Genomic DNA, 26298 nt, shown 5'->3' with positions numbered 1-26298 from the left:
GATGCAACCTGCCAGCTGGCTCTTTCTGAGATAGAGATAGAGATAGAGATAGAGATAGAGATAGAGATAGAGATAGAGATAGAGATAGAGATAGAGATAGAGATAGAGATAGAGATAGAGATAGAGATAGAGATAGAGATAGAGATAGAGATAGAGATAGAGATAGAGATAGAGATAGAGATAGAGATAGAGATAGAGATAGAGATAGAGATAGAGATAGAGATAGAGATAGAGATAGAGATAGAGATAGAGATAGAGATAGAGATAGAGATAGAGATAGAGATAGAGATAGAGATAGATAGAATTGTAGATTTATCAGGGCTGATGAATCTTCTGGGCTTGCCACATATCCACACTTCTGTACACCTGCCAAATTACAAGAAATTCAGTACCTGGATCTAGTGCCAGCATGCAAATGTGACAGTCTTGACTACTCCTTATTGGATTTATTAATGTTGTCCCCAAGTCTCTTCAGGCACAGTGGAAGTAAGGGAGCTCTGTGTGGCGTGGGACAGCTCTGTCAGTTTGGCTCGGAGGATAGGATTGCCCCGAGGGATGTTTCCATGCATTATGGAGAGGCCACCAGAGTAAGTTGTGGCAAAAACAATGAAATATGGGAACAAGTTGCTTTAGAGGACATGCTGTATTTCTGTGTTTTGGTGTCTTAAGATGAATTTACTCTTCAAAGTTTTACAAATTATAATGTTTCTAGTGATTTATTTAGTTATTTTGCTGAAATAAGGTATTCCCTTCTATCTGCGGTTTTACTCCCTTCTCTCTAATGTAGGTGCAGAGTCCAGAGATGTCCTTATACCGGAGGAGTTAAGTGTTTCCTTTTCTGGGTGAGGATAGTGATGCTGCTGATATAACTGCATCTGTGGTGGCTGGGAACCAGGGTTTATTACCTCCTTAATAGTTAAGCTGTGACCTTCTGATGTAGATCTCTGCAGAGCGCTGAGAGTCTGAGAGCAATTGGAGGAGTTTGTGTGCTTCTGTGCTGGCTGCGTGGTAACTCCCCAGGCCTCTGGAGGGTTCTGGCTCTGGGGTCCTCATTGCAAGAAATGTGACTTGGCATCTTGATTATATTACAAGCCTTAACAAAATAAAGACAACCTTTCAACAAAGTGAAGCTCCTAACAAGATATTAACTTAAACTAAGAGTAAAGCAGCATGTGCATTCAGACCGTAGCAAATCATGCTCCAATCATCAGATAGTTTAATTCCAATCAACAGGGTGCTTAATTCCACTCTATTACTGAAGCTAAGGAGACAAAATTATCTATTTTGCTACGTTTTAAGAAGTCTAGAAAGATGGCTGCCATAAATCCAAACAGAAAAAAATTATACTGAAGTTAATCAAGTTTATTTTGGCTTACTGCCTTAACACTGAACCTGAATTATTATCAAGTGCCTGGACCATAACCTCAGAGACGAATATGAAACTTCCTTGTGCAACTTCATCTTTTGTGTAGTGCCCGACCCTTTCCACCCCCCACCAACTAAAATATTCCAGTCAGACGTTAACAGGTCCTTCTTGATCAGCAAAAGTTTGATGGTTCTTAGTTACCCATAATGACCATGCAAGCTTCAGAAGATTTTCACTCATGCAACTCGGAGCATATTTTAATAAGAAATCTTTTTGGAGGTGTTTAGGCCTGACTGTTTCTTTCAGGGGTTACGCATCTTGTGGTCTTCAGTTGCTCACGTACATATATGTGCATATATCTGTACTAGTTACAAAGCCTGTCATTCAACATACATTCATCAGCAAAATTAAAAGAGCGTACACTAGTTTCTTCCCGACTAGTTGAGAAGAGGCAATTACAGTAACATTCCTGTTTTGATCACACAAACTCTAAAGAAGCTGATTTCCCTCAAAATATAATCTATCGAGATGAATCCCCTTCAAAATGTTAATAATTTTGTATTTTGTATGAGGTCTGTGTATCCACCTGAGAGAGTCTGACATCTCAGATACACAAGTCAGCCTGTAGGAGCATCCAGTGTTGAGAGAGAGAACCTGCTCAGTCCAGCACAGACTTTACTGGTAGTGTCCAAAATGCATGCATAGCACATTGCATGGCTTCTCAGGTTGATTTCTTTCCCAGGCCAAATGTAAGCTTTAAAAAGTCTTTTTGCTGCTGTCGCTGTCAGTTATGGATATGATACTTTTCCTCCCTCCTCAAGTAACTAACCTGGTTATTCAGGTATCCTATCCAGGCATAACAGCGTGTTGTTAGTATAGCTTATTGTCATCAATGAATTGGCCTAAGCCTTAGTAGGAGAAGAGGGCACAATGGGGGAGCAGTTGAGGTGTCTCACCATGGCTCAGCAAGTGTGAATTTGGGCATCAGTCCAGACCAGGGCAGGCAAAGTCTGGTTCCTGGGCTGGATTGGGCTCGTGGCAGACTCCACTTCCCAGCAGCCCCTGCCCACATCGCTCTGACCATCTCTCAGGAGTAGCAGGGCTGTGATGGCCCCGTGCTCCCTGGGTCTCCACTGAGACTGGCCCAAGTGGTACTGGCACGACTGGGCGGGGAGCTGCTCCAGGGTCAAGGCCAGGATCTTGCAGCAGTGACAGCGCAGGCTGGAGACGGGGCAGAGCTGCAGTCCCCTGCCCGCACACCCTGGGCAGGGGCACGCAGGTAGCAGATCGCAGCTCTGCCCCAGCTCTGGTCCCGGAGCAGCTCCATGGAGACCCTGGCCCCACACTGTCATGGCCCCGCCGCCCCTGGGGTGGTCTTGGAGACTGGCCGGAGTGGTACCAGCAGGGGCTGCTGCAAGTCCAGCCACTGGCTGGATCCACCACTTTGCCCACCCCTGGTCCAGACATCTGGTGAAGACTGTCCTCACTTGAAAGTTTGTAAATGCGTACCTGGCCCTTCTGGCTAGGGAGCGTTTGCCGGTATCTAGCAATACTGACACAGCCACACAAGCTTTCTAAGGGGAAAAAGACCTAGATATAAGGTAGGTTCAGTGCTGGATTGGACATAATTTGTCATCCCACCTGTCATCAATTGGTCCCTGCCATTTAGAGGAGGCCAAAACTATCATTCTGCCCATCCATGAGGCATGTAGCCACCTCTGCACTGGAGAGTTCATGGGAAGATGTCTCCCCTTGGCTCTTGGGGAGATGTCATCATTGCTGGAGGACATGTGGAACGATGATCCGCTGAACTCGAGCCTGCTTTGTACGTGAAACAGAGCAATGTTGTGTAGCTAATATTTTTTTTTCCCTTGTGGATCTCATTTTGAATCCCCCTGCCCCTGGTTCTTCCTGGTGCTGGTATGTCCAGTTTTAACCTCCAGTGTCTTGGTAATCAACAGGTCGGTGGGACAAAGACGGGAGTCGTGCGCTATGTGGGAGAGACGGACTTTGCCAAAGGAGAGTGGTGCGGAGTGGAACTGGATGAGCCCTTGGGGAAGAACGATGGAGCAGTCGCTGGTACAAGGTACTGTACGCACTTGCTGCGCTCCAGTAGACGATGTCTGATGTCTACTGCTGTAACACGGGACAGTACAGCCCCCTGGCTAGGGCTGGTCTGACCAAGTAGAGGTAGCGCATATGCTCTGAGTGTAAGCACAGGAACATCCAGGCTGGATTTCAGGGGAAATATTCTAGCTGTGAGATCTTCCAGGTGCTGAAATAGTTTCCCAAGGGAAGTTGTGGAAGCCCCATATCTGGAGTATTGTAAAACAGGACCACATGCAGCAGTAGATAACAAACAATAAGGGGTGGGGGGAAGAGAGAATGGATAAAAGGAGATGACAGTTGTTTTGGGGATTACTTCCTTGCCTTTTTTTGGGGGTTTCTGCAATGCTGTGACTTTAAGACCACCCATCATCATATCTTCGTTCCATAAAAATAAATCTTTCCTTTCCCTTATTCAAGCCATAAATTGTCCTTTCAGCCTTGTAATGAGGACACAAGATCTTCTGAACATGCCAGGTGTCTCTCTCTCCTTTCTGGGAGCCAGGCTTCTAGCAAGCCCTGAAAGAATGGTTGATTAAGTCTTTTGCTCCAGCCTCACAGTAATTCTGCAGCACAACATCTGTTTGCAGATGGCACTTGCGACCTCCGAATGTAGAAGGCACATCAGCTGGTTTTTGCAGCAGTGTATTTTTAGCAGGCTGCTGCTGGGCAAAGTTGAAAGGATCAAAAGGATCAGCTGGGGACTGGGTGAACCTTAAAGCAGTTTATGAATTCTTCCAAACTACATTCACCTTTTGCATGCAGGGGTTTGGGTCAGATGACCTTTATGATCTGTAAAACCGAGTAGGATAGTCTAAGACTGTTGGTGGGGCATGTTTTGTTCATGCTTCACATTAGCGGTGGGAACAATCCTCAGATTGTGAGTTACCCTTGACTTCTTCAGCTCCCACGGGAGCGCTACTCATTCCTCATTTACCAAAAATACTGTTGGAACCAACAGCTGACAATACTTCAGTGGCTCCACTTGTGGGAATAGGAAGCAAGGAAAATTATCTAACCTTTTAAGCCCAAGATAAGGGCTTGATTGCTTGCTTTGAATTTTGGGGAAGTTTCAGCTGAGATTTTGGGTGTGTGTAAAATAGTTGGTCTATCTCTAACTTTTCAGGTGTTCCCTAAAGTGCAGCTAGCTGTTGTCCATCCCTGGTCTTGTTCTGTCCATAGCTGTAAAGAACAGTAGCCAACAGGGAGACTGATTATGGTAGTAATGAATGTACTAGTTATAGCAACAACAGTATGATGGAACATTATTATTCCTTCAGGCCTTCATGGAAACTTATGGTAGGGGTTGGAAGTAACTTGAAAAATAGCAGGAAACTGTCAGTAATTCAAGAGGTTTTGATTTCAGGAGTAATGATAATTTATTTTGCATCTGTATTTGTGGCCAAGCGTAGATCTGTAAAAGAGGAATGGCTTGTCCCATTCCCACATGAGGACATTGCAGCAAACCAGGAAATGACCAGAAGAAGAGGGTTGTCTGGTCCAGCAAGGACGGAGAGGCAATGTGCACTTTGCCACCCAGTAGCAGAGCAACTACACTTTTACTTTAAAACTGCTCCAAAATAATGCTGGGAAGGTATAAAGTAAGGGAGGAAAACACAAGGCGTGTTTGGTCTCCACTTAAAGCTGGATGCCAGGGCTCTGGCTCTGCCAACACCTTTTGCCTGCCTATAAGAGAATGTGCAGCCATTTTTCTGCTTTCTGGGGCTTGGCCTAGCTGTGATCAGGGGTTTGCCTTTCCTCTTCAGGACCATCATAGATGTTTGGGTGGAAGGGTTGAGTCCGACCCCCTGCCCTGAGCAGGAAAGAGCACCAGGCCAGTCAGGGTTGGTACAGGTGAATGTGGGGCCTCTTTCACCTAGGTGTCCTTGCTGCCAGTCTTTCTCCCCCTTCACAAGCCACAGGCTCTGCACCAGGTGTCTGTTCAGCCCCACAGAGGGGAGCGGGGATAATAAGAGTGGTGAAGCTAGTGGATCAAGTTTGTCAATTAAACAGGAGGAGGGCAGCCAGTAATACGCCGCAATAAAGGATCTGCTCTCCTGATTTGCCAGGGATGCAGGCAATCCACAGCACTCTCTGCTAACGCAGCGTAGCGACCACGCATCCCTGGCACAGCAGCAGCAGACCCGGCGCTGATGGTTTCTCCAGCCATCCTTGCATTGCCCTCTTCACATTATGGCCACTTGCTGGGCAGCGCTGTCTCGGTCCGCCCTTGGCGCATGAGTCTGACCTTCTGATTTTCCGTGCCTTAATGTCCTTCACTGTGCAGCTTACAGCCCTTGCAGGCTTTAACATTGAAGCCTCTGGAGAAAAGCCAGCTTGCTAAAAACACACCTTTTGCTTTGCTTCTGAACTATCCAGTCCCTCTGCATTAGCAGCCAGCCCCTTTCAGATGCCTTCCAGGAAACATCAGCATGCCATCACCACCTTTTTGTTCCTTGTCCTTGCGCTTGTCCTACCTGAGTCCTTGGACACGGACAGGAACAATGTGTTTCTCGGCTTTGCTAACTGTTGCCATCTAGTGATCCATCTCAGTCTCTCACCCTGGTTTGTTTTGTGTCAATGCTGGGTGAATTCCTGTTGCTTTTGCAATGAATTAACTTCATGCAAATTAAAACAGTGCCTCCTTCTGGTGGCCTCATGCACATCACACCGATCTCCAAATGAAAAGATGGTTTTGGGACACCGAAGACTACAGGTTGGTCCAGGGTAGCACCAGAGGGGTGGTGTTTCCACTGTAGGAATCTGCCAGTGCAAGAAGAGCCAGGCCCGGGTGGGTGGCTTTGGGGAGGGGAGAAGGCAGGTGGAAGTGACTGGGGGCTGCAGTAGGAGGTGAGAGCAAAGGGCTCTTGATGCCAAGTACTTGGCTTTCCTTGAGAGAGAGAAAACTTATCCTTTTAATGGGATAAGTCAGATATGGCTCCAGTTCCTGTAGGCTGCCAGGATTAATCGGGGTGGGGAAAGGGCAAAGCTGGTGCATGCTGAAACAAGTTTAAAACTATCCTCCCCCAGCAAAAACCAGTGGCAAGAGCAGCCCTTGCCCATCACTGCAGGCCAACACCTGTGTTGTCAAAGCTGTCCCCATCTGCCACGATGCCGCAGGGGCTGTAGAGCCTACCTCCCTTGACCTGTGGCAGCGAATCAAGCCCCAAATTGTGGCGGAAGGGCAGAGCAGCGTGTGCAATGCCAGAGGACAGTGCTGGCACATTGGGCCCGTTCTCTCCTCATTTACACTGGTGAAATTCCCTGACCTGCTTCTGGCTTTCTGGGATAACAGGGAAGAATGAGGCCTGTTAGTTTCTGCACTGAGGCATGCCAACTTTCCATTTATTCGCCAGCTCTTATGTTGGTGCATCCCTACCACTTTATTTTACCTTCCTCTGCCTTTGTCCTTGTTATTATATGACCCTTAGCAACATTTTGTGAACCCCTGAATTTCAACCTCTCCCTTTCCATGTCACTCCAGTTGCAGTAAAATGCGTTCATAAAGCATTTGCAGATCTTGACAACGTTGTGCCCCAAATGCTAAGGGTTAATTTTTGTTTCCCAACCAATTTGCCTGCGGTTTCCCCTTTAACAATTTGCAGTCTCCACGGGACACATGCTTAACTTCTGTGGAATTGGCCTGCACTAATGAACATCAAGGGCCTATTAATACTGGAAGTTCGGAGAGTTACTCACCTAACTAAAGGGGAAGAACCCTTCACTTTACATGCTCATGGTGGTGGATTGATTCCCTGTTGATGACTGGTGGAGGAAAGAGAGGGTATTAATGGCACAAGACTGTAGCTCAGGCCTCAGGTGATATTTAGTGGCTGTTGCTACCAGTCTAGACCAAGATCAAGCCAGCAGTGTAGTGGTAATGGGCTGTGTACAGTAAGTAAGTAAGCTCTGTACAGAAAGCCTGGGAATGGGGGACTATTCCCAGCCTTTCTTTACAGAGCTTACTTCATCAGCCTGCTGCTGAGCAGGGTTTTGGCTGGTGTGTTAAAGCCCAGTTGATTTTCCACCTTAGTCATCTGATCTGTAATGAAATCAGCCCTCAAAAACTACTGGTTTTCCAAGCTGCAGGCCTGTGTTGGCAGCCAGCAGAGAGGCTGGAGCAGTGGTGATGGTTGTGCTGGGTTTTTTGGAGGTTGTTTTTTTTTTTTTCAGATGGTCTTGAAAAAAAATCAGGCTGGAACAGATGCTTGCAAATGAATCACTTTCTCCTCTGGATGGGAGCTGGCTGTTCTTATAGCCTCCCATACGCACAGGGATCTGCTGGGGACATGCACGTTGCTGCCAACACTTAACAAACCATTACACAAATGCTAGGCCGATTTTGGAGCAGCTGCTCACATCTGGAGAGAGAGGATGTGTTATGCCAAGAATCCTGAACTCGCCATCTGAAGATCAGTTAATGTTAATCTTCATATTGGCCTGGTTTGTTTGCTGCTAGTTCTTATTAACTGGGAAGTATTTTGTGTTCATGTAGGAGAGCTGGGGTGGGTTGGTTTGTTGTTTTTGCCCCATCTTTTTATAGTTCCCCAGTGGTTCATCCTCATCTTGAACCATTGGGAAATGACTCTCAAACCAGATGGTATTGTCTGTGTGGCCTGCTGCACTGAAGCCAGGGGACGTGACACGTGGATGCTGTCTAGTTGTACTTGCTAAGCGGCAGCAGATGAGTGGCAGAGTGATCATGGCTTCAGCAGATCAGCTTCAAACAAGTCCCCTAGTTTCTGGCAATGTGGGTTCCTGGCACTGGCCTTCCAAAAGAAGCCCCTAACTGGGACCTACCTGCTCCTGGGAGTAGATAAAGGTTCGACTGATGCCCAGCTCCCAGGCTTGTAATTGGAGAAATGAGCTTGCTTCTTAATTTTACACTCTCCGTTTCTCCCTTCTGTATTATCTTCTTCACTATCTCTTTCTAGTTTTCCTAGTTTTTTTTTATGTTTTCCTTGTTCTCACTCGTCCTTGCCTTTTATTAATCGCATGTGGAAGAGGCAGCAGTGAAACAGAGGCATCTTCTGTCAGCATGGATTTTTCCATTTTGTTGTTTTGATTTGGAAACTTTAATATGCTGACTCTTTCCCCCTTCTCCCACAATCTCTGCTTTGGAGGAAATTCTCTCTTCATAGCAGGAGTAGCCTTATTATGGTTTAAGTCTCTTCCTTCCAGTGCATGTGTCTCGGCTCTGCTGCCTCACTGTAAATCAGGCCAGGGAATACCTGCAGGGCATGTGCCACATCATTTTTGCTCTTGGAGACTTGATGCTACCCTGGCTAGCAGACAGGCCTCCTAGAATGCCCCTCTTTCTTGGCAGCTCATCCAAGTACACAGGAGCCTGAATGCTAACTGGTACCCAACCCATTGCAATCATCATGTTTCCCTGTCTGAGTAGTATCTCAGAGGAATTTCGGTGGGGGAAAAGAGCCATCCCCAATGCTGTGCTCTACAGTCTGATCCAAAGCTCTTGGAAATCAGTGGGAAGATGCCGAAGGACTTCAAAAAGTCTTCTGGATCAAGCACTTGAAGACTTGCTTATGGTGAGTTAGGAGAGGTGCAGCTGCTTCCGCAAGAGTAAGGGGTAGCTGGCGTTTGTAGAGGTGAGAAGACCCTGATTTATATTTATGTGAACAACTCTTCTGTGACCAGGACACCATGAAACACTATCCAAGTTGAAGAGATGGGCCTGAGAGTGCAGGATGCTAGGGTTTGTTCTGTGGTGGGCAAAGGGGAAGGAGTCTCACTGGGCAGGAGTTGGCTAAGTTTGAAGTGGAGGGCAAGAAAATGGCTTTGTAGGCCTGATTCAGCATGCAGTGGTTTGCTGTGAAATGAAAGCAAGTCTCTGCTCTGGGTTTATCATGATGATTTTTTGCTTCTCTATAGGCAGCAAGGCTAAGGGGAAAAAGGGGAATGGGTGTTGACAGGGCTGCCTTGCCCTCAGATGATGATGGCGTGGGAGTTGGTGGCTTATTGTGCTCATGTTAAAGGAAATGCCAGGACTTCTCATCCTTTCCTTCTTCCTCCTCCCCTTGTGGCAGACTGATCAGCATCTAACAATGTTGGGCTGGAGTGATGCTTTGCTAAGCTAGTGGAGAGCCAGCACCACACCAGGATTTCCTTCAGCCCCTTTCCTGAAGACATGGTTTATTAATGCAAGCAAGTTTTAGGGTTCCCTTTCACTCTGCTGCTCTGATCTAGGGGCAAGTTCCTAAATGCTTTTAGCTCTTTATAGACCTCTTCCACCAGACCCTTCTCTGCTGGATCACTGCTGCATCTGGTTTGAGAGTCATTTCCCAAAGGTTCATGATGAGGATGAACCGCTGGGGAAATATTAAAGGATGGGGCACTGGAGCAGGGCTGGCTGGACCCCTAACAACCTCGCTGCAACCCCTGTGAAAAACCAGAGCACTGATTAGTATTGTTTACACCTAGCCAAATCCTTAAGGCACATCTGTCCTTTGCAATTTGTTTTTAAAGTTCAGTTTTTTATTTTAGATGGCTGGACTGAGCTGTCCCTGCCATTCCTGCATTAGTAACACAATCCTATATTGCTCAGAAAAGCTGCTACAAGGCAAAGACACATCCTCATTTGCTCTAAAGCTCTATGCCAGCGTGCTGGGAGTGCAAAGGGGCCTTGATGTCAACTCTGTGAAAAAGGGTCTCGGTATAAATGAGACTTGGCCCCCTGTATGTTGCTTGCCAGCTACTCAGCTTGCTTATTGTCTCCCTAGCTCATTTCGTACAGGAGTGAAATGCATCTGGCCAGTGTTGGGTCTCTAGCTACAGAGTCAGTTGGAAAAATACTCTAGAGGGGAAGGTTTCCACCCAAAAATCCTAACAAACAAATCTGGCCTGGCTTTCATTGACAATGGAAGTAATGTGTTTGTGTTGTTGCAAGCAGGGTCTGAGCGCACAGTGGGATCCACCTGCTTGTATCAGTGCAGTTTTCCCATGTAAGCAAACCTGGATTTGGGGCCTGTGCTTCTGGGATAGGTGCTTTTAACCCTTTCCCCTCAAAACACCCGGGAAGGGAAATGTTCCTAGCCCCTGGAACCACGTTGGAGCACAGCCCTGGGGAGGGGGCCGTTCAGGCTGAAGTGATAAGCCAAAGAGCAAAGTTTGTGCGTTTCCTGGTTCTCAGTTGAGCATTGGTTTTGCCCAGTCTGAGGAACAGGAGGGCTGCACCCTTTTTGACTCCCCATTTCTCTTTTTCTGTCTCATACTCCAGGTACTTCCAGTGCCCCCCCAAGTTTGGCCTCTTCGCTCCCATTCACAAAGTGATCCGTATTGGGTTCCCATCCACCAGTCCTGCCAAAGCGAAGAAGAGCAAGCGGATGGCCATGGGAGTGTCTGCCCTGACCCATAGCCCCAGCAGTTCGTCCATCAGCTCTGTCAGCTCTGTGGCATCCTCGGTTGGGGGCAGACCCAGCCGGAGCGGGCTGGTGAGAGAGCCATTCCACTGTTTATGCAACCTGGGACCCCCCTTCCCCATGCTCCAGCCTTGCACAGCAGTAGGGCTGGAGCTCAGTGTTTCAGCAAGTGCCTAAGTGCTGCTGCTATGCTACCGTCAGATGAGTAATGGGGAAGGGTGGGAACACCACACCTGACCTTCAATTTTAATTCCTTCCCACCGGGGTGAGAGTTATAATGCGGGGCGACACAGTCATTAATGATCCTCCAGTGCTGTTTGCAAGGGGAGGCACCCTAGCTCGGATGCCACATGCAGGCATTCACTTGCTGTGGTTGCATTCAGCCTCCTGAAAAAGCCTCTTAGATTGCAGGGGTGTGCTTAGACTTCAAAAAAGCCCCTTACATTGCTAGGGGGGTACACCCCTAGATTGAAGCACACCCGCTAGGTTGCAGTGCTCTTTAACTTCCTCTCCTAAATGGAGGCGTAGCTGTTCTATTAAACGGCTGCTTCCTTGCAGTGTCAGAAATGCCTCCATGTCATTGCTGCAGGGAAGCAGTTCCCAGGCCTCCTGGATGTAGTGCTTTGGAGTTCCCTCACAAAAATAGGCATCAGGAGATGCAAGATTTTATTAAACTCTAGCTACAGAATTTAGAGGGTAATCAATATCTGTTATCTCGGCTGTCGGAGGAAGGGGGTCATAGAGACGTCTGTCCCTGGGAGCGTGTCCAGCTATCCCATGCTTGTTCTCTAGCTGAGCGCAGAGTCCTTTCAGCTGAGCTCAGTTTGTCTGGAATGTCTTCGGCTGCAGTCGGGGACAAAACACGCTTGTGAAGAGAGAGAGGGTATTCTCTTTTGTAATTGGGATCTGTCCTGCCCCACCCTACTTCTGTCCCTGGAGAGCTGCCATTCCCATCACTGTACTGAAGAGCTAGCTTGTCTGCAGGCAGCCTCTAGTTCAGCGGTCTTCGGTCTCATTGCGAGAAAGATCTCAGCCCACTGTGTGAACTGGACAGCTTGAAGCCAAGTGGGGAGGGGAGAGCCCAGCTCTAGACCCTTCACATCTCAACTTTCCTCTCCAGCTGACAGAGACATCCTCTCGCTATGCCCGGAAAATCTCTGGCACCACAGCCCTGCAGGAGGCACTGAAGGAGAAGCAGCAGCACATCGAGCAGCTGCTGGCTGAGCGTGATCTGGAGAGAGCGGAGGTTGCCAAGGCCACCAGCCACATCTGTGAAGTGGAGAAAGAAATTGCCATCCTGAAGGCCCAGCATGAGCAGGTAAAGTCCTATGCTTCCTGTTAGAGAGCATCCATCCCATAGAGCTGGTGCTGGCAAAAGGCACAGCACTGATATATAAGCATTGTATACACTGGGAGAACTGTGCTTATGCTGATGGGTGGTAAATTCTTGGCCCCAGGAGCACATACCCTGACAATACATCACTGGCTTGATGCCGTCCTTGGTCCTGGCTGCCCATTGTGGACACCAAAGTATGCATCAGGATAAGGGATAGCACATGGCATACACATGAGCTACACTTTCATGCCTGATCAACATGTCTGAAGTTTGAGAGGGTGGGAACTAGTCTAATGACGAAAAGGGGTTTTTCTCCTTGGGCCGCTTGCTCCATGGGCTCCCTGCTGACCCTGCCGGCAAGCAAATGTGCTGCGGTATTCTTGGGTTGCTGCCAGATACTGAACTGGAGGCTTGAAGGTTGTTTCACGTAGGGCGCTGAGTTGAGCATAAACTTTGGAGCCTCATCCTGAGTGAACAATTGAGAAAATAGTGCGGCACCATTTCCATGGGAGGCTGGACATTTGTGCAGCTGGTGTTTTGTTCGTGTGAGTGTTGGGGAAAGGCCGTAAGTGCATAAACTTTCATTTCTGAACTGGAGTATGTCCACCCGGGTGTGGATACTGGCTGTTCCTGCGGTGAATTCTGTCCTCCTGTTGTCCCATCAGAGCAGGACCGAGGCCATGTGCCCCATCTTCCAAATCACACATCCCTCATAACAGCAGTAACCTGGACTCCACTCGAACCTCCATTACTTACACCTTTGCTCTCATCGTTCACCTGTCGCGCAGGTCTATGCCCTAACCCTCCCCTTCTCTCCACTCCAGTAAACACTTGCACAAAGAAGTTACCAAACAATTGTGTGCAACAAGTCTATTAATAAACATCAGACTTTCTTCTCTGATAATGGACGAGCAGAACAAACTAATGCAGTGATCAGATAAAATGTTGGCTCCAGATGGTACATACAGCTCTTGTCTTGACTTACCTGGGCTGGATTTGGCTTGGAGACCTAGTGTTGGGCTTTCAAATAAGCTCAGGAAAAGCTTTACAAAAGGTCCCATTTAGGCACAGAAATATAGGCCAGCCGTTTGGCGTCCAGCAGAGACACTTGCATGCTTCTCTTTTGACCTGCTGAGCTTCCTGGAAAATCCAGTCTTTAAGGATAAGCACCTTCACAAGGATAATTTCCCACACCTGTCAACCCTAACTATTTAAAACCCACATGTTGCAAATATAGTCAATGCTACATGGTTTGAGGGGTTTCTTCTGTTGCAGTATGTCACCGAAGCAGAAGGGAATCTCCAGCGTGCACGAGCCCTGGTGGATGGAATGCAAAAGGAAAAGTTTGAGCTGTTGAACCAACTGGAAGAGGAAAAAAGGTAGGATAGCAAGGGGGGGATAGAAAGGGTGTAAGGAGAAAAGCAGAGCATGCTGCCCTGGAGGGAGAGGGCAAGGGAGCTATGGGTTATGAGCTATGGGCAAAGCACTGAGATTACTCCCTCCTGTGATGATGATCCAGTTTACCTTTAACAGGACCTAGTGCTTCAAAGAACATTATCCATGTTTGATGCTGGATTAAGGATCCGGTGGCAAACAGCAGTAAAAGGATGGATGCAAGTAGCACCCTATGTGGTCTCAGTCTCTTCTTGGGCAGTGACAGGGTTCTTCGGCTCCACTAGTCTGAACTCCATTGCTGTCGGGGTCCTGATGTGGGCCAGAGATGGGCTCTGATGCATTGATATTAAGGGGAAAAAATGTTCCTCCAGTGTCTTTGGGGGAAGGGACTATTAAGGATGTGCTGGTTCAGACCAGCACTGCTGCAGAATGAGATCATTCATTGTCAGAAAACATTTATTTGGTTTTCAGTAGGTGAATTAAGTTGCCATTGGCAACAGGGAGGGTGTCTTCCTCAAACACATGAAGATGAGGCTGCTGACGGTACTGTACCGAGTTGGCATGCCAGCTGGTGCTCAGGCAGGTTCTGTTGCAATATAAGGTGCAAATGTCAAGCCTTGGCACAGCGGGCTCTTAATACCTGGAAATAAGTAGCAAGCGGACTCCTTTCTTGATCTCTGCACTGATGGTGCAGGTAGTGAAGGACAAGAGCCTACCAAGATGTTGCATTAGCAACTTCATAGCACAGTGCCCTGCGTGCCATTATTGAGAGGATGGAAAAGGATAATGGAGAATGATCGTGTCCTGGGAAGCCCAGAGAGATGGTCAGATCCTGATTAGGCTTCCAGCATCTTTGTCTCTTCTGCTGTGTTTTGGAAGGCAAGTGCTTGCAAGATGAGCCATGTTAGGGCAGTGGGGCTTAAAGAGCTGAGCATGCTGGGAAAGAGCTGAGAAGTGAATGGAGTATCAACATTGTCCAATTGCTATTGGGGCCTGCGCTGACCATGGGTGGCCACAAACGTCTCTGGAAGTATGTGAGTGGTAACTAGTGCAGTAAGAGGGTAGCATCTGATCATTAAAAGCAACCAAAGCAGCCATCCAGACACCAAGAAAGCCATTCTCTCAGACACAGCGTTCAAGATAAGAGTGTTCCCTGTTGAAAAGTGAACAGAAATGCCCTCTGACTTGGGCTAAGCAGTTCTGTGACCTAGAGTGTGTGCAAAGGAAGAGGAAATCCCAGCTGGAGTTCACCCCCGATAACCAAGCACCATCTCTGTCCCGTGTGACGTGCTCCTCCACCCAGCCCCGTGCATGTACATGAGCTAGTATGAGACGCTCAGGGCTTGATATTGAGGGCATTGGCTTGTTTGGCGGAGAGTGAAGATCTGTTTGTGTCATCTCAATGGCTCCTCCATTTATAAAAAGCCTTCTGTGGGAGTATAAAGACATTTCTCTGTGTGTGTTTAATAATTGAAAGGAAAATAGTGACTCACTGTTCCTTCATTTGAAAGATGCTCCTACTGACAAAATGTTGCTCCCTGCACAAGTCTTCCCAGGTTTGCTGCAGGCAGCTCCTTTTCCAAGTTACAGGAGGCAGGAGGTTTTCTAACTCAAGACAGCTGAGTTCCCTCCTAAACAGCAGCAGATGCCTCCTCTAATTAGAAGAGGTTTAGAGGTTGTTTATAAAGTTTGAGATGTAGAAGGAGAGTTATTTTTATCTGTGGCAGAGAATCACAGAGTCTTTACATCTGGTTCCCAGGGCAACATCTACCACATGTTGTTCTTAAAAACTGTATCAAATGAAAGAACAAAGAAGATCGGATTTACCAAGAGGATTGAAAGACCACTGTACAATTAGTGGGGTTATTTTATATTGTAAACCAGCATCTTGTAGAAGAGGGTACCAGGGGTGGGTGGGGATGTTTGCATGCATGCTCACAAGCCTGTGTCTTCGTGTTTGTGTGATACGCCTCTGTAGTTTTTGTGTCTCCTGTGATAATTTTTCTGCCAGTGCGGCTCATCATTGCCCCCAGCAGAGACCATTAAGCATTGCCCATAGCCAGCTGTGAAAGGAGAAACCCTGAATGTCTGCATATTCAGCCATGAAGGCTTTGACGCTTGGCACTGGGATTTCCCAGTGCTGGCTTGCAAAATGCAGCAGCAACTAGTTGCCCAAGAAGCCGCACTCAATCCCAGCATGTCAGCGCATTCAAGTCAAAAAGTTTGGCTGCCCCTTCAGTGCCTCCAGTATCCATATGGGGATGCAGAGCAGCCACGTTCACTGTAGAAGGGCGACATGGCCCAGTGCTTGCGTCGCCAGGCATGCACATTACAGTAAGAACTGTGTCTGCTTTGCATAAGGCTTGCTAATTAAGCAGCCTTGGCCAGTGAATCACTTCCATGAGAAGTACTTGGCTGGTGCTGAGCAGTTTGTACATGGTTTGCCCAACTCCTCCTGCTCCCAGCCTTTTGTCATGCAGGGACCTTTTGTGCCAGCTGCTTGGTGATACAATCCCAGTCCCAGTGTTGCTGACTCTGGCCTTTTCTCCCCTGTCCCTCTAGGAAAGTGGAGGACCTGCAGTTCCGTGTGGAGGAGGAGTCCATTACCAAGGGTGATCTGGAGGTAATTCACTGCAACGTGCGGGTCTGAAACTGTGCCTGCATTCGACTGTTGTCTCTGGCAATCTCTGCTGCCTTTTGCCCAGTGCTGAGCAAAATATGTTGCTGCGGGGAGGCTGATGATTCATTACAGGGTGTCACCGGTGTTGAATGCCATAGAAGAAAAAGTTTCTCTCATCTGTTAATTGGGCACTGGGAATCCTAGAGACCCATGCAGCGCTAAAGCATGGTTTCTAAACGAGGCACTCGGTCATGTCACAGTACACATGAATTAAGCTGTGCATGTGTGTAAATGCCTTGTAACATATGTATTCTTACTGTAGGCTGGCTTGGCAGTGCAGCCACTATCCCCGCTGCCACTGGTTCCTAATGGGCTCTGTAAAGCACGTGGTCTTGTATTGCACGAGAGCTGTGATGTTCCAGTTCCTTTCTAGGTACAATGCCACACGTCCTTAGTCCTTCCCATGAAGTCATCCTCTCACTCAACGTTGAGATGCCCTTTGTATTTCAGAAGGGCTAGTGGTCTGCACGTGCACAGGGATAACGGCACTGGCACATAGCTGTTTGTGAAGTGTGTTGTATGGCTCTAGCAAGGTGACAAGCTGTGGAGGCACAAGCATCTCCTAGTTAAGGATATTATTAGATAGGGAATTTCTGCATTATTTGGCAGATGGAGCAACTGTAAGCAAGAGACACAACATGGAAGTCAGACTCTGAAGATTGCACAAGGCAGATCTTTTCTTTCAAACACATAAATGTGCATAGCCTCCAGGCGTCCTGCTTCTCCACACATCCCGTGCCTGGAGGAGATCACCTGTAGCAGTGACAGGTTCATTTGTTCACTGTGGCTCTTTTAGGCCTTGGTCTCTGTTTTGAGCAAGTACAGTGTATAGGGCTGCTCTATGATGCAAGTCAGTTTATTGAAGAAGGGTCTTCAAGAATTTTTGCATTTTGTAGGTAGCAATTATTGTTATCGTTCAGTCTGAGTTGTAAAGATCAGTGGTGAACTTCCTTAAATTTCAGGGATGCTCTGGATTTAGGTATTTTGGTCTAGCCTAATTACGGCGGAAGAAAGCAATGGGTATGATGTCAGAGTTGACACAAGCTTTCATTCTAGCCTCGATTTGAAGCCATGTTTAAGGTTGTGAAGTTCATTTAAGTGTCTTCCCTTTGTTTTTATGGTTTTCATGTACCCCTACATGAAAATCATAAAAATTGGCTATCAGTAGAGTTCATGGAAGAGGGAGCGAGGCTGCTCGTGCAAAGTTTTACATAAGTACCTATGTCCAGAACCCGGTATGAGACCTTTTTGTTGCAAGATTCCTAGAATAGTTTTGCAGCTGGTCAGCAAAAGAGCCCATGCTTAGGTTATATATTCCTGACTCTGTGCAGAACAGGGAGGTATATTGGTACCATAAGCAAAATGGACTGAGAGCTACTAGTGGAGGTAATTTTGATGATCTATGTATATGAATGTTCATTTAGAGACACTGGGCTATATTACCAGTGTAAATTCATAGTGACTCCATTGAAAATAATGGAATAATTCAGAATTAATAGCACTCTTTATGGAATCTGGCCCAAGGGGGAAGGGGAGGAGAGATTCAACAAGATGACAGTTTTCCCCACCTTTTCCATAATAAATATCCAGCCTACTTCTTTCCTTTACTCGATTCTTTGGAGCACTCGATAGGGCTTGGAGGCTTGTTTTCGGGACCTCATCTGTGGTCAAGGAAACCACACAAAATCTGAAGTGTCCTAAATATAACTGGCTGCCCTGATTTTTACTGTGTTTGAAAATGTCAAATAATATTTTCCAGATTTGTCCACCCTGAAACTTCTTCCATTCCCAGAAGCAGAGCCACCAAAAAAAAGAACAGAAAAAAGAAAAAGGAAACATAAGATAAAACAAACCCCTCAATTTAGCTTTGACATGGGTGTGGGGAAAGCCAACAACAAAGTAGAAAGCAAAGAACAGGAAATTGCCTAGAAGAATTTGAATAATAATATAGTCCCAGTGGTGTTGGTGGATCAACTTTGCTCCAATAAAAAAAATATTTTTGAGAGTTAAAAATATGACAGCTGATGTTTGCATGTGTTTATTTTCCCCTTTCTGTACGGGGAATTTACATGATATCATCGGTGGCCATTGCTGATGTGCTTTAGTTAACTGTGCTACCGATAACGAACGAGTGTTTGGTCATTAAAGAATGGGGCATTGAACCAAAAGTCCTGGGTCCTAGTCATGGCTCTGGCAAGGAAGTTGCGTAAGTGTCTTAACCTTTCTGTTCCTCATTTTACCCAACTGTATAATGGGCATAATTACACTTTATACTTCCCTTACCTTACAGGACTATTGTGAGATGATTCAAGTTTGAAAATCATTTTGAAACCTTAGGTAAAGGTGCTGTGTAAATGCAAAGCACTGAAATACTTTGGAGTTAAATTTCCCTGATTTATATATGTTTCTGGTATTTTCAGTATGCTTTGTACAGTGGAACCTGCACTGGTCAACTCCTGCACAGGTCAAATGCTCTGTTCATAGCAAAAGATGAATGAGATTTCCAAATTGTTCCCAGCACATGGTAGTGTGCAGCTAGCCATTGTGCCGAGAGAAACACTCAAATTGACAGTCTTGCAGAGATCCAGCAGAAAATCTGTGTGTCATCACTTGATTCCCTTTAAGATAAACTTTACTGGGACACAAATCTTGGGACTCTGCTTTGGGTGAATTTTGGCTACTAGACTCATCCAACTCGGGGCCCGAATTGAGGAAAGCAAGTAAGCAGTCCTCTGGGATAGAGAGGTGCCATCCTGCATTGGGGCTGATCAAAGACTCCACTGGATCCTAAATAGCCACCACAGGTACCATGTAAAATCCCTTAGTAACTGATTTTTGTTTGGATGAGTTTTCCTGCCTGTTGAGACCTTTATTTTCTTTCTGTTGTGAACTGCCTTTCCTTGTCTTGTACTGAAGATGATGTTGCAGCCTTTTCTCTCTCTCTCTCTCTCTCTCTCTTCCCCTCTCTTTCTCTTTCTGCTCTTTCTCCCATGTTGTTCTTTTTTCCCTATGTGTGACCAGACTCAGACGCAGTTGGAGCATGCCCGAATACGGGAGCTCGAGCAGAGCCTGCTGTTTGAGAAGGCACAGGCTGAAAAACTCCTCAAAGAATTAGAGGATACCAGGGTAATCCCAGCCCCACTTACCCTGCCTGCAGAACAATGTGCTTGCCAGCTGCATTGATGCCAGCAATGCCTTGCTTTGGATTTGGTTTATTTTTGTTTTACGTTGGTTTTGGTTTGAGTTTGGGCTTCCATGACTTTTATTTTATTTTTTAATTTTATTTGCTCTCCCTTCTGGAAACAGTAGCCCCATATAATTTTCCCCTCCGCTTCTTGTGTGGTGACTCGTTTTGGAGACTTGAGTTGGCTTCTCAGCCCCATGGCACCATTTGACACATGAGCTCTTCACTGTTCACTGTTGGATTAACATGGCCATATAAATAACCATAATTAAACCCTGCCTGATTCATTTTTCTGCTTCCAGAGGTTTCTTTTGTGCTACAGTAGGAAATAACAGCATTCCATTCATCATGTCCAGCATCCTTCTTCCTGTTGTGGGTGCTGCAATTTGAGATAAAAAAACCAAACCAAGTGGCATGTCCAAGTGGAATTGCTCCTTAGGTTTTAAGAAACAGCCTTGGTCACTGGGATTGGTTAGACTCTACATGGGAAGGCAGGAGATGCCTTTAGAGGAGTGATACACCAGGCCTTCCCAGAAGCTTATCTGGAAAGAGTGCGATGTAGCAGGGAGCGTGGTTGACTTCTTTTTTGTTTTGTTTTTTGTTTTTTAATGAGTGGATTTGTCATTTCTGAACTTATAAGAATCGCCGAAGAAAATAATCAAGACAAGGATTTTCCCAGCTGGCCAAAGGGATTGGAGCACCCAGTCTGTATTAAAATGAGTGGGACTCGGCTGTCCAGATCGGCTAGGTGACTTCAAAACACTTCGTCAATTAGAAATGGAATTGATGGATTTATGCTTTGATGCTAGATGAGGAAATGCTGTAGATCTACTTGTTTGGTTGGTGTTCTTATTAAACATTTTCTTCTGATCGGTCCTTCTGTCATAGGCCCGTAGCCCCTGCAACTCCACACAGGCCTCCTCCATGATCTGCAGAGCAGAAAGGTTGAAGTAGGTAGCCAAGAAGCTGCTCAAAAGCCCATCCATGGCCAGCTGTTTGTCTTCACATCCTCAAGCATTCTCCCTTATTTTACTTTGCTAATAAATTCTAACAAGTCTTTGTGCATAGAAGTCCCTTTCTTTTTACACCAGGGTACATCAGCTCGGCTCAGGGAGTTGTAAGCTCAGAACTGCTGAGCAATAAAGGCAATATCTGTGATGCACATGATCCTGGCTTTAATACCTACAGTATTTCTGAGTGCACAGTATTATTTCCTCTGTGTGTCATTTGGCAAGCAGCCCAGTACAGAAATATAATGGAATTTCAGGACATTATTTTTAATAAATTGCTGTCGCTTCCAGGGAGCTAATATTTCAGCAGTCATTTTAAAGAGACATGTTGTTTCTTGTGAAAACCGGCAAGTCAGGTTGGCAGCAAGAATTAAAACTGGCAGAAAGATCTTGTCACCAGAAAGTCTTGGCAGTAATTACCCTGGTGTAAAAATTGGAATTGGATTGGGGATGTAGTTTTTCTTTCTTAAACTTTGACTAACGTGCTTGGGATTTACTGTTGCTGTAGAAAAGAAACAGCAAAGAAAGGTGGGAAATGAACTATCACGTCTCTTCTTTATTGTTTCAGTTGACCACGGTGGAAGAGAAGTCGAGAATCCTGCAGCTGGAGGAAGAGCTGAGTCTCAGGCACAGTGAAGTGGAGGAGCTCAGACAGTGTCTAAAGAACTCCCATCAGGCCGAGACTCCTGAGCACAACCTTGGCTTGCATTCAGAGGCTCTTCGTTTGCGAGACCAACTGCTGTCTGCTAACAAAGAGCACCAAAAAGAGAGCAGTCAGCTGAAGGAAAGGTATGAGAAGACCCTGAAGAAATACCAGCTGGAGATGGAGAAGCTGAAAGCCACGAATGAAAAGTACTCCCAGGAAATAGTTGACCTAAAACATAAAGTTCAGCAAGCCACCAATGAGAATATGGGGTTGATGGACAACTGGAAGTCCAAGCTGGACACCTTGGCTTCTGACCATCAGAAGTCCCTGGAGGATTTCAAAGCCACCCTCAACACAGGGTCTGAAACCCAGCACAAAGAGATAGTAGAATTGAAAGCCGTGGTAGAGAGCATAAAGATGGAGCACCAGCTTGAGCTGGAGAACCTTAAAGCCAAGCATGATATTGAGACTGCTGTTCACATAAAGGAGAAAGAAAGTCTGAAGCTGAAGCTGCAGGAGGCCAGGGAAGAAATGGAAAAAAGCAACAATGACTGGAAAATGCAACTGGAAATCAAAACCAACCAGCACCTTATAGAACTTCAGGACATGAAGGACAAGTACCGAGATGCCGAACTGAGAGTGCACGAACTGGAGAAGCTACACGGTGAATATAAAGACCAGACACAAGCAATAGCTTTCTTGAAAGAACAGATTTCTCTGGCTGAGAAGAAGATGTTGGACTATGAGACGCTACAGAAAACAGAGGCCCAGAGTAAGCAGGAGATCCAAAGACTCCAGGAAAAAGTGCTCGTCTTGGAGAACAAACTGCAGTCCATGGAGGCCCTGCATCCTTCTCAGCACGCAAATGTATGGGTTGGGTTATTCTGCTTGTATTGTCTCGTCCGTGCTGGTTTTTCTCCTCAAATGAGCCTTCATTTTCGTGGGCTTCTAGGCTTCAAAGTAGCTTATTATTTTTAGCATCCATCAATCTCTCCAATTATTTTTCTGAATGGAGCCCCAGTACTGCACGTATGTTTCCCCTGCCAAGAAAACAGGAGAGCTGGTTTCAATGCAGACATAGAATTAGAAGGGAAAGGAGATGAAAGGCAGCAAGTAGGAGATGTTTTGAGTTTTAAAGCTGAATTGGTTTTATTCTTTAGCGCTGACAGTAATGCAGTTGCTGAGGGGCTCTGGGAAGGAGAGTCTCTTCCCAATCAAGTAGCATTCTTGGCTAATGAGGTACTTCAGCAATACAGCTGTTTCCAGAGTGCTACGGCAACCTATCACATTACCGGAGAGGCCCACTCTGGGTATGGGGGTGAAGGGAGCACGAGGAAGAGGCATTTCCTGCAAGAAGAAACGGAGCTTGTTGCCTAGCTCATGCCTTAAGTGGGAGCACTTGAGAGGGGATTCTGCTGGGACTCAACTTGGGTAGCTGGTTTAGAAGATGAATGCCAGCAGTCACGAGTAGACAAAGCTGAGGTCTTTCCCATGTTCTCCACAAGTACGTCAGTCAAGGAAGTACTGAGTGATCAGGATGGAGGTTTTAAATGTAGCGTGAGTTTCTGTGCCCACACCTGGAAGCTTGCCCATGGCACCCCTGTGACCTTTCTCATGCCACAGAATCAATGGGCACCATCAGGGAGGAAGTATGAATGTGGAGGGCTTGAGAATGGGTCACTAGCTCTAGCCCTGGCTGTCATGGTTTTGCTCTGTAGGTTGGGAAGGTTTGTTTAATTGGTCAGGTAAAATGGGAACATTGATAAGCCCTGACCAGGCAGGCGTGTTTACAAAGGAAGGTTATCATGGAGCTGAAGGGAGCAGTCTCATGTTGGTGGGAGGGGAAGGAAAGTCAGCCATCCAAGAAAAGTGTTGCACGCAACAAAATGCCCGTCTCAAAGTTGACTCATCTGATTACAAATGCTCATTGAAAGCCAGACAGTAACTATAACCATCATTATCATGGAGGGGTCAACTGTCTGTTGTATCCAAGCTTATTATAGGTGTCTTTTCCAGAGGCTTTGCAGCGATTATACCCTGCTTTCTGTTACACAATACCATCCCATCCTTATGAGATGACATATGGATTTGTCTGCAACTTGCTCACCCCATTCATACTGGGGAATGGAAAAATTGCTGCACAGTCACTGTGAGTTTGTATCCCTTGCCTGTACTTCAGCTTTGTACCAGACACTAAATGAAAAGGACATTTATAACAAGAGAGATTTCCTGGCCCCTTGGAATACAAGAGACCAAAGCAAGTCTGGAAATATATGTGGTTTGCTTGAGAACATTGGTTTGAAAAATACACTCATGGAATGTCACGACTGTTCCCAAACCAGGGTTTCAGTCATGTAAACATTTATGCATGAGCTTAACTTTACTGTTCCCAAGTAATTCCCTTGCTTTTGATCATGATAGTAAAATTAAGGGCAATTTGGGCTTGATGTTACAATTAAAGGTATGTTTATCAGCTAGGACGGAAAGGAGAGAAGCAAAGAAAGTGGAAGGAATTTTAAGTGTTAATGACATGTCCAACATGCGTCCTTTGTCCTAGTTAGTCACAGGCTCTGAGTGCAGGTCCCCTAAGAAAATGTAGTGGGTTTATTACTACAGGATGTCAGTGCAATATGGAAGAGATCCAAAGAAGAGTAAATGCACAGGAGTAAAAGCCAATCCCCCCCAACTAAAATAAATGGACAACTCCAAAGCTAGGGACAGAAATTACACCTAAATGGCTTAAGTGATGAGAAACTAGTTTAAACCTGTAACAGAACAGAAGTTCAGTGCCCATAAACCAGTTTCAAAATGGCCAAAACCGATTTGAGAGAAACTTGGTTGAATGTAGTATCAGACTGATTGAGCTCAAACTGGTTTATGCAACTTCTGTCCCAGAAGCCTTCCTGTTTTAAGTTAAACCAGAGTCCCCCAGCATCCCAGCATGCTCTTTGGGCTGTTCTCTCTGCTCCAGCTGAGCAGGGCTTGCCCCACCCTTTATGCTCCCCAGCTGGAGCAGGGACAGGCGGGGTGGGGACCTGGCTAGGCACTGGCCCCAGAAGGAAGCAGAAAAGAGGTTTGTTGCACCTCCCATCCCCCTACCCCCGTCTCACCAGCATGGACTTGCATGTCTCCAGTGGCTGCTCCAGCAGCAGGTGCATGGCCAGCCCTGGCAGTAGCCTGAGTGAACTGGCCAGGGAGAGGGTTTAATTCCCTCCTCCTGTCCCATGGACCCAAGCTGGGCTCTGCCAGCACTCCCCCCTCACTGCCGCAGCGTTGGGGGCATGGGCAGAGGTCAGCCAGTGTGGCCCCCTAAGGGGGGGCAGGGACAAAAGTTATTCCCCCCCTTCCAGCCCTTCTGCCCCTGAGGGACTGCAGCAGGGTCTGACTGCCACTGTTGCTGCTCACTCCCTGCATTGGGCAAGTGGAGGAATAAGCCCCCTCCTGCTCCCTCTGCTAGATGCCGGAGAGAGGGGGGAATAACTCCTCTCTCTGCCCCCCACCTAAGGGGCCCTACCAGCCGGCCTCTGGCTGTATGCCTGCCCTGCTGCTGGAGCAGCGAGGGGGCAGGGCCCTGATGGGGCAGCAGCCCCCCCACTTCTGATGTCCAGGGAGCATGAGCCTCTTCCTGGTGGGGAGGCAGCAAGTGGGGGTCAGAGCTGCTATGGACTGTGCTGGGCAGACGGCAGCACTGGGGCTTGGAAGGGGCCACACACCCCCCTAGCACCACCGCTGCTCGACCCGTGCAGTCTGTGGCAGCTTTCCCTGCCCTGCAGTATGCCCCACCCTGCCGGGAAGAGGCTCGTGCTCCAGGGCATAGTAAGGGGCTGCAGCCCCATCAGGGTCACTCCCCTTCACCACTTGAGTGGCAGAGTCGTGGGCCCGGCCAGAGGCCAGCCAGCAGGGCCCTTTAGGCAAGGGGTAGATAGGGGGGTTATTCCCTCCTCTCTCCGATGTCTGGTGGAGGGGGCAGAAGGGAGCTTATCCCGTTGCTTGCCCTGCACAGGGAGCAAGTGTCAGTAGTCGGACCGCAGCTGTGGTCCCCTGTGTAGAGGGGGGATTTACCCCCCTCTCTGCCCCCTCTGCTTCAGGGGGCCATGCCCCACCACTGCAGCCGGGGGGCGGGGGGGGGGAGCACCCAGCAGACCTTGGCTCTGGTCTGCTGGTGGGACAGGGAGGGGGGAATTAAACCCCCTCTATGGCCAGTTCACTGCAAGCTACTGCCATGGCTGGCCATGCCCCGCCAGCACAGCTTCCCTGAAGCCGAGGGCTGCTCTAGCATCTCCCAGCTCCTGGCCTGAGCCACTGCAGGCATGTGCCTGCATTTTGTGAATGTCTGTTCACTTGCACATTGGTTCAATCTAGGCAGGTTAGACTAACCTGCAAAGACTGAATCAGTTCAGGCTCCAGCATTGGATGCCCTGCAAGCCACTTAAAAGCGCCCGGGTAGAAGTGATTAATTGATCAAACAGTTGTTGTCTGGCATCGGGTGAAGCCTTTTCACCTGCTCAGCCTGTGGGCTGCTGACTCGGGAGACTGTGGTATGCTGCCAAGTTCTGCGGGCAGATGTGAGCTCTCCGGTGGCAACAGAGTTACTTGTCGCTCTGCTACCACCTGCATCAGCCCCAGTGTTTGTGGAAATAGCCAAATACTGGGCAAATATGTAGACCTGTGCACAGCGGCAAGAATTTGCTGTGGATTCGGAGGGACAGTGATTCGATTCAGTGATTCGAATCACTGTCCTGACTTGATTTGGCCGCTTCAGATCCGAAGATTTGGTGCAGATTCAGAGGTTTGGCCGTAGATTAAACAAGCAGCAATCCTCACCATGCTGGACACAGCTGCCTCCAGCTGGTAAGTCTGTTGTGGTGGGCAGAGGGGGGAGGAAAGGGGCATTTGGGTGGGGGGGGGAGATCAGTGCCCCCTACAGCAAAGGAGGGATTGGGACTGGGGCTGGGGACAAGCTGCCCAGCAGAGGTGGGGGGTGCGGGACTCGGGGAGGGAGGCTCCCACCACTGCGTGCCACTGGTCCGGGAGGGCATGGGAGCGGGCGTATGTTCCTGGATCTGCGCAGGACGGGCTGGGCCAGACCGCTGCAGGAGGCTAGCCCCAGCTGCAGCCCGGAGCGCATCCCTGGCTCTGCCTGCCCCACAGAGAGCAGTGGAGCAGAGGCGATGGGTGGGCTGCAGCCATCCTAAA

The 26298-nt window shown here is 47.6% G+C and overlaps 1 protein-coding gene across 2 annotated transcripts in view; it reads left to right on the top strand.

The window, feature by feature from the left end:
* The window catches only part of CLIP2 (CAP-Gly domain containing linker protein 2), a 111141-nt gene that overhangs the window by 69656 nt on the left and 15187 nt on the right, over positions 1-26298 (top strand). Inside the window, exons 4-10 of one of the 2 annotated variants that reach the window (XM_019493382.2) lie at positions 3328-3452; positions 10710-10923; positions 11972-12169; positions 13463-13566; positions 16145-16205; positions 19284-19388; positions 21025-21969. In XM_019493382.2, the coding sequence (XP_019348927.1) occupies positions 3328-3452; positions 10710-10923; positions 11972-12169; positions 13463-13566; positions 16145-16205; positions 19284-19388; positions 21025-21969 (1752 nt within the window). The remainder of the gene's footprint in view (positions 1-3327; positions 3453-10709; positions 10924-11971; positions 12170-13462; positions 13567-16144; positions 16206-19283; positions 19389-21024; positions 21970-26298) is intronic. The other variant, XM_014608098.3, reaches the window with a different exon arrangement.

Source organism: Alligator mississippiensis, chromosome 14 (assembly GCF_030867095.1).
Source record: "Alligator mississippiensis isolate rAllMis1 chromosome 14, rAllMis1, whole genome shotgun sequence".
Classification (NCBI taxonomy): domain Eukaryota; kingdom Metazoa; phylum Chordata; order Crocodylia; family Alligatoridae; genus Alligator; species Alligator mississippiensis.
The sequence above is the reverse complement of the archived record's forward strand: the minus strand, read 5'-3'. Positions and strand labels throughout refer to the sequence as shown.